We start from the raw sequence: 12,895 nt of genomic DNA, 5'->3' as shown, positions 1-12,895 counted from the left end.
TTTTACAGAGTGTTGACACCAATATTTTTTAAAAGCCGAACATTAATTTTTACCAACCTTAAGTAATTTTCTTGTTTGGGTTTTTATTTTTTTATAAAAAAAACTGTCAATTCAATTTTTCTCAAAATTTTAACAGATTTTAAAAACTTTGTTTTTCGTTGCACAACATTTTTTTTGAGATAAAATCATTTTGCATTTGCAAAATTTTCGAGGTGTAACATTTTTTTGTCAATTTTTTTGATTTATAAAAACGCCGTTTTTTTTGGATTTTTTTTTTAAAAACTATATTTGTTTGGTATCACGTTATAATTCAATTCAAGTCTCTAACATTTTTGGTTCGTAAGATATTTAGGGTTAACCAAAATGTTTACCTTTTTCTTTAAACTGCTATGGTAAAAAAACCACAAACTCAATTTTCTTGAGAGAGCCCTTTCTGCATTTTTCTTCAATAGTGTTTTCAACATTCAGTAAAATTTTGAAAAAAATTGAATTGACAGTTTTTTTTATAAAAAATAAAAACCTAATCAAAAAAAATTTCGGCTCAAATTTTGTCCATTATTTAATTTTGAAGCCTTTTCAAGATTCTCTGTAAGAATTTCGTTTCAAAATAATTGAATTTGGTTTTAATTTTAAATTTTTGAAATTTTGTTAATTGATTTCTTTTAATAACTAAAGCATTAAAAAATAAAATGAATATTTCTTAGTTTGTACTATGCTACAGGCTTACTAATTTATTGCAGACCATTTAAGGAAAATACAATTTTTAAAAGGCCCTTTAATCAAAATCTTAAGTAATTTAAACTAGGTTACAAATTGAAAATTTTAGGTGTAGCTATTTTCGAAATATGTAATTTAAAAAAAAAAAAACATTTTTTAATATTTATACAGTCCGGAATTCCAATTTCGCATATACCTTTTTTAAACAACCTATTCCAAAATGCAATCTTTTTTTTGTTAGTTAAAAAATAACATAAAATAAGTTAGAGTTAAAATTTTTATGATACTCGTATATCATAAAGTAAGAAGTCGAATTAGGAGACTACTAAAAGTTCAAATAGATTTTTGTGATTAGTGATCATAGCAATTTATACTTAAAGTTAGCAAAATTATCTTCAATATTTTACTAAATGTTGAAAAAGCTTTCCTCTTTACTATTTTAAAATTAAATAATTTAGAATTCGTTTTAAAACATTTTTCCCTATGTTAAAAATAATTGATCTTCACTTCTGGATATGTTTCGAAAAAAATTATTTTCAATCTATGTAAATAAAATATGATTTTTAATCTCAATTAAAAAGCCTTCAAAATCCAAAAATATTTTTAAAAAACTTCTTAAACACGAAATACAAATATTTACTATGATATTTTTACATATAAGTAGTTATTTAATACATTTCCTTTGGTCTTTTTGTCTAGATATTAGTTCGTACCACTTTAAGGCATAAATCATACAAAACTTAAAATATTTAAGGATAAAATAAAACAATAAATGTTTCAACTGTTTTTTTTTTTTATTTTCTGCAATATCAAAAATCTAGGAACTTATAATGCTTTGACTCCTTATCATATTAATTTAGATCAACAATTTTCCCGAAGATATCAAGCCATTGTTCAAAAGTCCTCCAGATATCAATCCACCGGAAATCAATCCCTTTGAAACGATTCCACCCGAAACAAGTCCGTTTGAGATTAATCCACCCGAAACCAAGCCATTAGTAGAAATCAATCCATTGGTAAGACCAATTGGAGCTCCAATTGTTGCTCCCAAACCAATTGGTAAAGTTCTTACAACATTCACTGAAGGTGCTGAAACAATAGTAGTTGGAGCAGCAGCAATGCTCAGAGATGGAGAAAGAATTCCAGCCTTAGCGATGGCAATAATGCAGAAGAAAGCGACCTAAAATTGAAAACAAGTTAAATAGATTTAAAATTTTAAGACTTGTGATTGTATTCATCTTACGAATTTGAACATATTTGTTGATGTTAATTGGCTTGGAAGCTAGTTAAACCTTTGATGAATGCTGACAAGAGTCTGATGATTTTTTCAAACTTCCTATCTCATTTTATAGTCACCAGAAATCTATAAGAAAATAAAAATACAGACGTGGCTTAAGACTTATTTCATAATTGCAAAAGAAGCTGAGGTAAAAATCACAGACAAAAACACCCTTCACTCACCAAGATGCTTATTGGCATAAGAATAGATACTATGAGTCTATAAGCCTAAGCATATAGAGTTATTAACGGGCTGAAGTAGACAAGTCTAATTTGATAATGAAATGCAACCCTTCTCAGGTTTCAAGTAAGGTGCCATATCATTTTTAAGCTTGTTGTGCGATATGGTTTTGGCATCAACCACATGGTATAGAAAATTAAACCACTTGAAATTGAGTGAGGACAACGTACACTTCTTAAGATCTAATAACTGTTGAGATTATTTCACCTCTTTTCATTTTTATAATTTTCTTAAAAAAAAATTGATAACTGAATTTAAAGCAGAGGAATTAAGTGCTAAAAATTAAAGACGAATTATAATTGTACATATGTAAACAAAAAACTTTAACATAAAAATGTTTGTTTTACATAAATAGAATTTTAATTTTCGGAACTAAACATACCATAAAAGGACCAGATTATAGTTTCATTTGCTACATAACCAATGTTTGAGGCAGTAGATGCTACAGAATCTTTTTTGAAATTCTAAAACATGACGTTTATACAAAATTTACTAAATGTCCAAAGCAATATTTTCTGTGAGATAAAATTAGTATGAAGCCAATATTTTTAATTTTTAAAAAGATATTCGATTCGAAAATCAATTTTTACCAACTTTAAGGAATGTTTTTTTTTCAGGTTTTATTTTTTTTTTTAAAAAACTGTCAATTCGATTGTTTTCAAAATGTTGCTAGATTTCAAAAACGTTATTCGTTTTAAATATTCATTTAATATTAAACCTTGATATGTCGAGAAATGTCAAAATGTTCAATTCGACAAATCGGACCTGTTACAATAACTTCCTATGGGAAGTTAATAATTAAAATTATTTTGTATCACATTAAACGTTGATGGCTATTTGCATGTCTTAGATTTGGTACTGTTTCTAAATTATAAGCTTTTGAATTGTTGTTTAAGATACAATTTAGTTTACTGCTAATAATATTTTGTCGGAAAGTTCTCGATATTTTATAAAAGTAACAATTTTACTGATTTTTTTATTTTTAAAGTTTCTTATGTATGAGTTTTTTGTTAACTAAGTGATACTTATTTTGGAAGGTTGCAAAATCTTCAAAAAACACATATAGTTCCAAAAAAAATATTATAACTTGCCAGTATTGTAAAAGGTAACATATACATGGAATGAATCAACAAATTACCAAAATCGTCAAGAAATTTCGGAATCCCCAATTCCTAACTTCGTTTACTGATACCATTTCTCTTGTGGCTTTTGCATGACATTCCTTAACTATGATAAGATGATTTTGTAACTGACAATCAATAGAGATTAATTGATGGCTTTTTCTTTAAAACCGACTTCAAAATCATTTTATCACCTTAGTTTTTTGAGACATTATTTTCTAAGATTGTACGAAAACCATTATATAAGGCATTTGATGACTATGAAAATTAATCAAGTAGTTTTTTTTTTACTTAAATGTTTACGATTTTCAAATCTATAATTTCTAGCATATTCAAATTAAATATTTTCAATTTCTTAATATGTTTGAGTAGTACTCATGCAATTTTCCAAACATTAAACCAGTAACACTTTTTGTAAGAAAACTATCAGTTGGATTTCTAAATAAGAAAAACCAAAATACCAAATTTCAAAAACTTGATTATTTGTAGAGATAGAGTATAGAGCTGACCATTATTTAATGATTTTATCAATTAGTAGTTGGTTTTGATTCATAATTTTCACAGTGCGTTGAAGTCGGAACACCTTTTATTTTTATACATCTTCAATATTAACACTGATTATTTTTCTATAACAATTCCTGTTTTGTGACCTTTTTCTTAAAACAAAATACTACCTACATACATATTAATAATTAGAAACTATTTTTCAACAAAATGAATTTGACAAAGTGACATTTTAAAGAATAGGATCAACAAAATTTAAATGAATTTTATACACAACGACGACCTTTTAGTCTTATTTTTGAAAATAGAATTCTATGGTTAATCATTATAAAAATGAATACTCAAGTTTTCTTTTTTAATTTATAAACAAATAAATTAAGCCTTAAATAAATCAACTCGTGGATGTGTTGTCTTAAAAGAATTTATTTTGAATTCATTTACATTACAAAATATTTAGAAAATTATCTCTTATTTTCATCTTCATCTCAAAGTAGTTTATATCAATCCTTTGGTAATAACTTTTCCAGATGTTACCAAACCACCATTGATGATTCCACTTGACACTAGTCCACCGGAAACCAATCCACCAGAAATCAATCCTCCTGAGACAAGTCCATTTGCGATTAATCCATTTGATACGAGTCCATTCGATACCAATCCACTACTAAGGGTCAATGGAGCACCTATTGTGGCAATTGGAGCTGTCCTTACAACACTTATAGAGGGCGCTGACACAATAGCTGGAGCAGCAGCAATACTTACAGATGACCCCAAAATTCCTGGTTTACCATAAGCGGCTGCGACAAAAACACAAAGCAAAACAACCTGAAAGGAATTAAGATTACTTAGATTAAAAAACAGGGACAAAGACATAATATTTTTATGAATGGCTTTAAGTTCTTACAAATCTGAACATAATGAATAGAAATTAATAGGACTTCTTGCAAACGCTGATAACAAGTGTCTGATGCTCAATAAAGAGATTCTATAGGGTTTTATAGCCATTATCATCATCAGCATCAGCAGCACGTAACGCGATTTCATGTTTGCAAATGGAGAGAATGTGAGACAAAGGCGGTACAGAAGTCACCGCACCCGAGAAAGTGCGATAGAATAACAAAATGGTTTTGTTACTTTTTTCTTTTAACAGAAATCAAAGGAAGATAACCTACAATAAATGAAAGTTGATTTATTGTTACTAAATCATACTCAATCCCGCCACAAAATAACAAAAAGAGAAATATACAGTTTTTATTTTTCTAGTTTCGTTGGTTTCCCAACAAAAGGGGAGTGTTGCACTTCATTTTATATTGTACCACGATTTCTTGGGAAACTTAAATCAAGTTTTGTTCGTTGCTGCTTCAATTTTCAACTGTTGCATCTTGCTTTTTGAACACAAAACTACATAGTCGAAGATATGTTTCCATCCAAACCCCTTCCTACTACAACTTTACCTATATCTAAGGGTTGATCTTGATATTTTTCTTAGATGACTATAAAACGAATAAGAAACTCTTAACTTAACATCAGACTCAAGTGAACATTCAATAGAGGTTCCATTATAGTTCTCTCAAAGCCACATCCATTATGTTCAGATTTGTAAGAACTTCGAGGAAGCCTTTTCAATTGAACTTATTATTTAAAATGTTCTTTATTTTTTTCTTTCAGTTGACATTACTTTGTGTTATTGTTGCAGCTTATGCTAAACCAGGTATTCTGGGGTCATCCTTGGGTATTGCACCCTCAGCTATTGTTACAGCTCCTGCTTCCGTGCAAATCGTGAGAACAGCTCCAATTTCGTTAGGTTCGACAATCGGTGCTCCATTGACCTTAGGTGGTGGATTGATAACCAATGGGCTTGTATCAAATGGATTAATCTCAAATGGACTTGTGTCAGGTGGATTGATTTCTGGAGGATTGGTTTCTGGTGGATTGGTTTCCGGTGGTTTAGTTTCCGGAGGATTGGTGACTTCGGATGGAATTATCAATTCTGGACTGATATCAAATGCTAAATTATTATCAAAAGGATTAATATTATAAGTGTAAGAGCTTTAAATTTTAATGAGGTCTAATAAATAGATTGAACAAAAAAAATAATTTTTGTACAATTGTATTTTGATTATGTCAATTAGAGGAAAAGTTCATACTCCAAAACACTTATATATTTGAATGAATTTTCTGTAATACAGTTAGAACGAAAACAAAAATTGTAGGCAGATTCCAATAATAGCAAAAAGAATGCTGGGATGTAACACGCACTGATAACTTAATATTAGTAAGTATTTAAAAAATTACAACAACATATCGGAAAAAGTTAATTTCATTAAAGAGTAAGTTTTTTAAATAAACTTTCAATTTAATTTTATAAAAATTTAAACACATTTTAAAGAGCAGTTTTAAGCCATAAAAAATGTTTTGTTGGTAATTTAGTTTTAATTCAATTTTAATAAATAAAATATTTAAGGTGACAAATTTTTTTGTTAAAATTTTTGTATTTATAAAAAAATAGATCGTTGATTTTTTTGTATTCATACCAATTTCGTTTGATTTCAAAATAAATAAAATAAGGTTTACGATATCATAATTGGTTCGTATGATATTTGGGGCCTTCTAATTTTGAATCGTTCTTTTTTTAAATTCTCATATCAAATTATTGTAATCAGTGCAATTTGTAAATTAAAAATGTTGATATTTCTCGACGTTTCAAGGCGCTTGGAGTCTAAATAAATAAAAGATTTTGAGACAAATTTCTGTGCGTGCGTGAAAAAGAACTAAATAAACCAAATTTTTTTACCATAGCAATTTTAAATAAAAGTGAAAATGATGGTTAACCCAAAATATCTCACGAACCAAAAACGCTAGTGACTTGAATTAAATTTGAAGAAGTTGAACGTTTTTGACATATTGTAAATTTTTGTGAGAAAAATAATAAATTCGTAATAAGAACATTACTGAAAGTTGGAAAAAATTGATTTTTTAATTGAATATATCTCTTTGAATATTAAAAATATTGGTTTAAACTAATTTCATCTTACAAAAATAATTTTTAACATTTAGTAAAATTTTAAGGAAAATCGTATTCACAGTTTTTTTACAAAAACTAAAAACAATGCTTAAACTTGATTGTCCAATCTATTCAAAAGTTTAAGATGAAACTAATTTCATCTTATAAAAAATATTGTTTTCGGCACCCTGTCGGAAATCCAACTGTTAGTTTTTTCCATACAAATTAAAATCTGTAAAAATTAAGTAAGCAAAATTGGTAAACATTAATCTCGTGAATAAATGAAAATATTAACTTCAAAATGAATTCATTACGTGATTAATTTTCTCAGAAGAAAACAAAAACGAATTCTTTACGTGATTATTTTTTCTGAAGGAAACAAAAACAAATATGTATTTGATTTTATAAAAAATAAAAACTTTCAAGAAATTCTACTGAATTGGTAGAAATTGGTTTTCGACTTAAAATCTTGTTAATAAAAATAGATTCTCAAATCTAACTGTTTTATCATGCAAATTGTTGTTGGTGTTAGTTAATTTTTTTAGAAAAATTAAATTGGCAACTTTTTTAACAAAACACGAAAACCTACAAAAACAAATTGGTTTTCGACTCAAGTATTAAGAGAACAAAGAAAAATATTGACTTAAAATTATTTATCTTACACAAAATATTGTTAGATGTTCAAATGGTAGACATGTGCATTCAAGAGGACACAAGCGTCCACAGGTTTTTCTGAAAACCCACCTCTGTCTATCAACTCCTACTCTCACCTCCCCGCGGTGAACATCGGGTGCCTAGTACCTCAACTGGAGATTGGGTTCCAACCCCAGTGGAAAGTTGTTGGGGGCAGCAAACGAGAGAGGGGGGGAGAGGTGTTTCCACTAAGGCACCTCTCCTTATCCAGGCGGCAGCGGACGAATTCTCGAGATAGAATCAACGGTGGCGTCTACAGTTCCAGTAAGGTTGAACTACTTAGTGAACACCTTATAGGGCTTCTTCGACATATTCGGAGCCCAGGCCTATAAGGAGCGGTTCATCCGGCTCCCCTTCCTTGGAGTTATACTAAGGATCTGGCCCTCCAGGTTGGGGGTTGTGCCGTCGGGGTGACTTCCTGGCCACGTAAAAGCATCATAGTTTCGAAGCAACAACAAGCCTCGGATACGGACGGATTCACTGTTGACAACCCACGCAAACGAAATAAGGACAACGAACTTCGGATATGTACGTGGAATGTTAGGTCCCTTAACAGACCACGTGCAGCCGAACAATTAGCGGAAGCCCTAAACTGCTGCAAGGCAGATATTACAGCCATCCAAGAAGTGCGATGGGATGGACCGGGTAAACGCAAACTAAAAGACTGCGATATCTACTACGGCGATTGCTACCGAGAACAAAGACAGCGTCTATTTGGGTGTGGATTTGTTGTTGGAACTAGGCTCAGGCAAAAAGTCTTGAGTTTCAACAGTGTTAGCGAGCGCATCACGACAATCCGCATCAAGGCTAAATTCGCCAACATAAGCCTAATATGCGCGCATGCCCCAACAGAGGAGAAAGATGAAGACACCAAAGATATGTTCTTCGAGCTCTTGGACAAGACATATGAGCAGTGCCCTGGCTATGACATTAAAATTGTCTTAGGAGATTTTAATGCCAAGCTAGGAAGAGAAGACATCTTTGGTGGCATAATCGGAAGATACAGCCTGCACGACACCACCTCCGACAACGGATTCAGGCTGGTCGATTTCGCTGCGGGGCGAGACGTTCTGGTAGCTAGTACGCAGTTCACGCATCTTAATATCCACAAGGGGACATGGAAATCTCCTGATCAATCAACCGTCAACCAGATTGACCACATTGCGATCGACGCACGACACTTCTCCAGTATCCAGGATGTCCGAACATTCCGAGAGGCCAACATTGACTCGGACCACTACCTCGTTGTAGCCAAGGTACGGCTACGGATATCCCGATCCAAGCCAAAACAAGGAAGTACTGTGAGAAGATTCGACGTTAGACGGCTACAATCGCAAGAGACTGCCATGTCCTTTTCCGATCGAGTCTCTAGTAACCTCCTAAGGAGTCCTATGCTTCCTGCATTAAGCATTGAAAACCAGTGGCAACATTGCCTTGCAGCCATCAGAGATGCCGCCTCTGAAGTGCTAGGTTTCACACGGCCACCACAGCGAAACCCCTGGTTTGACGACGAATGCCGGCAAGCGCACGCAGCGAAACAAGAGGCATACAAAACGGCGCTGCACAAAAGGACTAGAGCTGCTCGCGAGCTCTACGAGCAGAAGAGGAGAGAGGAACACCGGCTTCTTAGACGGAAAAAAAGAGAGCATGAGAAGCGCGCGATCGAGGAGATAGAGGGATGTCACAACAGGAATGAGGTTCGTAAATTTTACCAAAAGGTAAAAAAAACCTCCCAAGGGTACCAGCCACGAACCGAAGCCTGTAAAGACGATCAAGGGAACATCGTAGTAGAACCACAGTCGATGCTGAGAATATGGAAAGATCACTTCTCCAAATTATATAACGGCGATGACGAACCGAACTCCGCTGTAAGGGAGATAGAACCACTCAACCTCGGCGACGCAGATCAACAATTCCGCCCACCCGACCTTGACGAAGTGAAGATAGCTATATCTAAACTTAAGTCAAACAAAGCTGCTGGAGCTGACGGCATCACCGCCGAACTATTCAAAGCAGCAGGCGATGACTTGGTAGGGAGCATGCACCAACTCATCTGCAAAATTTGGTCGGAAGAAAGCATGCCCGATGAGTGGAATCTCAGCATAGTGTGCCCCATACATAAGAAAGGAGACCCTCTAAACTGCGCCAACTACAGAGGCATCAGTCTCCTTAACATTGCGTATAAGATCCTCTCTGCCGTATTATGTGAACGTCTGAAGCCATTCGTCAACAACCTGATTGGTCCTTATCAGTGTGGCTTCAGACCAGGAAAGTCCACTATCGACCAAATATTCACACTACGGCAGATCTTGGAAAAAACCCAGGAGCTTCAAATCGATACCCACCATCTCTTTATCGATTTTAAAGCCGCGTATGACAGCATCTATAGGGAAGAGCTCTACCGAGCAATGTCTAGTTTTGGCATCCCTGTCAAACTTATCCGTTTGTGCAGAATGACGATGGAGAATGCACGCTGCTCTATCAAGGTCGGAAAAGATCTTACCGATGCATTTGATGTCAAAAAAGGTTTTAGACAAGGCGATGCACTGTCATGCGACTTCTTCAACATCGTTCTGGAAAGAATTGTGCAAAACTCAATCGTCAACACTAGAGGCACAATCTTCCAAAGATCCATCCAATTACTCGGATACGCAGATGATATTGACATAATTGGAAGATCAAAGCGTGATGTCAGTGGAGCGTTTTTGAGCATTGCGACGGAAGCGAAGAAGATGGGTTTAGTGGTCAATGAGGGCAAGACCAAGTATATGCTGTCATCAAAAAAGGACACTGAACGACGACGTCTTGGGCAAAACGTCACCATGGACAGCTATAACTTTGAGGTAGTTAAGGACTTTGTCTACCTAGGCACCGCTATTAATGCAGACAACGACACCAGCGCTGAAATCAAACGAAGAATAACTCTTGCAAATCGCTGCTTCTTTGGACTTAGAAGGCAATTGAGAAGTAAAGTCCTATCTCGAGCATGTAAAATCACCATCTATAAGACACTCATCATCCCGGTTCTCATTTATGGCGCTGAGGCCTGGACCCTGTCAAAGAAAGATGAGAGCGTCTTAGGATGCTTCGAGAGAAAAATTCTTCGGGCGATTTTTGGTCCCGTACGCATAGATGGAGAATGGAGGAGAAGATATAACGACGAGCTGTACGGGCTGTACAGCGACACTGACCTAGTTAGCAGAATCAAAGTCCAACGGCTTAGATGGCTAGGTCATGTAGAGCGGATGGACATCAACGCTCCAGCCCGGAAGGTCTTCGAATCCAATCCCGAGGGACGGCGCAGTAGAGGAAGACCGCGACTCAGGTGGCGCACCCAGGTGGGAGAGGACCTCAACCAACTTGGCGTGCGAAACTGGAGACAGCTAGCTAGGGACCGAGCTGGCTGGAGACGCTTGTTGGTTGAGGCCCAGGTCCGCCCCGGACTGTAGCGCCACCTTAAGTAAGTAAGTAAAATATTGTTAAGTAAAATTTGTTAAAGTTTTTAGTAAGACAAATCGACAGACGGGATGACAAATTATCAGTGAAGATTGCATCCCAGCCTCTTTTTGGAAAATCGTATTTAAAAGAAAAAAACACTGAACTGATTTGTTATTTGCGATTTTAGAATGTTTTGATAATTTTATCTGTAAAACAGAATGACATAAAATATATATCAACCTATTGTTAAAGGTCTAACATTTTATATGTCCAAAATTTCAAAAACATTCTTTAGCAAATTGTTAAAAGATGTTAAGATGTTAAAACCGTTTAAAATTAAATGAGATGATTGTTAAGCTTTTGCATTCAAAAGTTTTTCTAAAAATGCCATTTTGGTTTTATTTTTTCAAAAGTTATTGAACAATCAAAATTTATCATAAATTATGTGAAAAATTTCTCGATGTGGCATTTTGTCAGTCAATTTAAAAAATAAAGATCTTAGCAAGTACTTTTAATGGTTAGCACAAACAAAGAAAATAGTGAAAAAAAAAAGAGGCTGGGATGCGACCCACACTAATAACTTCCCATCCCGTCTGTCGATTTGTCTTGCTTAAAAGTTTGTCTATATGTACTCGTATCAATTTTTATCAAATTTTCGTACTATTTTTTGTAGATTTTATTTTTCATGAAAAAACGGACTGTTGGATTTTTATATAAAAACTACTGAATATTGAAAACAATATTTTCTGTGAAATAAAATAAATTTGAAGCCAATATTTTTAATTTTTGAAAAGCTATTTGACCCGAAAGTAAATTTTTTTAGGTTTAATTTTTTGTAAAAGAACTGTCAATTCGATTTTTTTAAAAATTTTACCAAATGTTGAAAACAATATTTTTTATAAGATAAAATAAGCTTGAAGCCCAAATTTCAAGTTTTCAAAAAGATATTCGAATAGATATTCAATTTTTACGAACTTTGAGTAATGTTTTTATTTTATTTTTATTTTTTATAAAAAAAAACTGTCAATTAGATTTTGCTTAAAATTGTATCAGATGTCAAAAACATTATTTTTCGTTGCACTAAATTGTTTTAGAGCTGAAATCATATTTCAGTTTTAAAATTTTGGAGGTGACAAGTTTTTTTTCAGTTTTATTGATTTATAAAACAACCGTTATATTGATTTTTTTTCAAAAAATATACCTGTTTGATATCACGTTACAATATATTATATACAATTTAATTCAAGTCTTTAGCGTTTTTGGGTCGTAAGATATTTAGGGTTAACCAAAATTATCACCTTTCTTCAAACTGCTATGGTAAAAAAACCACCCACGCAATTTTCTTGAGAGCCCTTTCTGCATCTTTCTGCTTTATTATCTGTATAACGAAATTTATTTGAAGTTGATATCTTTTCTGGTTCTTTAGCTATAAAAAATAAATAAATTGGGTGGCGCGACAGTCCGTTGAGAACCAAGGCCTAGTGACTTACAACTCTCAACCATTCCTGTGTGCGAGTAATGTTGTCAAGAATGGAGGGGACCTACAGTTTATATGCCGACTCCGAACGGCTAATTTTGAGAAAGCACTTTTTCATGACAATAGTTACTCTTGGAGAATTTGTCAATTCCTCGCAAGAGGCAGTACCCGTGAAAAGAATTTAGATGGCATATCGAACCCAAGACCTCTAGCATGACAGTCCAACGCACTAACCATCATGCCACGGGTTCTTTAGCTATGGAGGACGAAAATACGTCGCGAACGTAAGGACGTACGAACGAACGTACACACGCACGCACAGACATCTTTCTACAAATCTTTTATTTCGACTCTAGGGACCTTGAAACGTCGAGATATGTCAAAATTTTCAATTTGACAAATCGGACCCATTACAATAACTT

The 12,895-nt window shown here is 33.5% G+C and overlaps 3 protein-coding genes across 3 annotated transcripts; 1 reads left to right on the top strand and 2 right to left on the bottom strand.

Moving 5' to 3' along the window:
• Window positions 1-1,492: 1,492 nt before the first annotated feature.
• LOC129948243 (uncharacterized) lies at window positions 1,493-2,081 on the bottom strand. The gene is made up of 2 exons (XM_056059163.1): window positions 1,961-2,081; window positions 1,493-1,897 (listed from the first exon to the last, which is right to left on the bottom strand). Exons 1-2 carry the CDS (start codon window positions 1,970-1,972, stop codon window positions 1,574-1,576), a joined length of 336 nt encoding a protein of 111 aa, XP_055915138.1. The 5' UTR covers window positions 1,973-2,081; the 3' UTR covers window positions 1,493-1,573.
• A 2,187-nt stretch (window positions 2,082-4,268) lies between these two features.
• Window positions 4,269-4,830, bottom strand: LOC129948415 (uncharacterized). Its single transcript, XM_056059419.1, has 2 exons — window positions 4,766-4,830; window positions 4,269-4,686 (listed from the first exon to the last, which is right to left on the bottom strand). Exons 1-2 carry the CDS (start codon window positions 4,775-4,777, stop codon window positions 4,357-4,359), a joined length of 342 nt encoding a protein of 113 aa, XP_055915394.1. The 5' UTR covers window positions 4,778-4,830; the 3' UTR covers window positions 4,269-4,356.
• A 496-nt stretch (window positions 4,831-5,326) lies between these two features.
• LOC129944156 (uncharacterized) lies at window positions 5,327-5,922 on the top strand. The gene is made up of 2 exons (XM_056053367.1): window positions 5,327-5,460; window positions 5,530-5,922. Exons 1-2 carry the CDS (start codon window positions 5,449-5,451, stop codon window positions 5,899-5,901), a joined length of 384 nt encoding a protein of 127 aa, XP_055909342.1. The 5' UTR covers window positions 5,327-5,448; the 3' UTR covers window positions 5,902-5,922.
• The last annotated feature ends 6,973 nt before the right edge of the window (window positions 5,923-12,895 follow it).

This window comes from Eupeodes corollae, chromosome 2 (assembly GCF_945859685.1).
Source record: "Eupeodes corollae chromosome 2, idEupCoro1.1, whole genome shotgun sequence".
Taxonomy (NCBI): Eukaryota; Metazoa; Arthropoda; class Insecta; order Diptera; family Syrphidae; genus Eupeodes; species Eupeodes corollae.
This window is presented reverse-complemented; position numbering and strand designations above follow the sequence as displayed.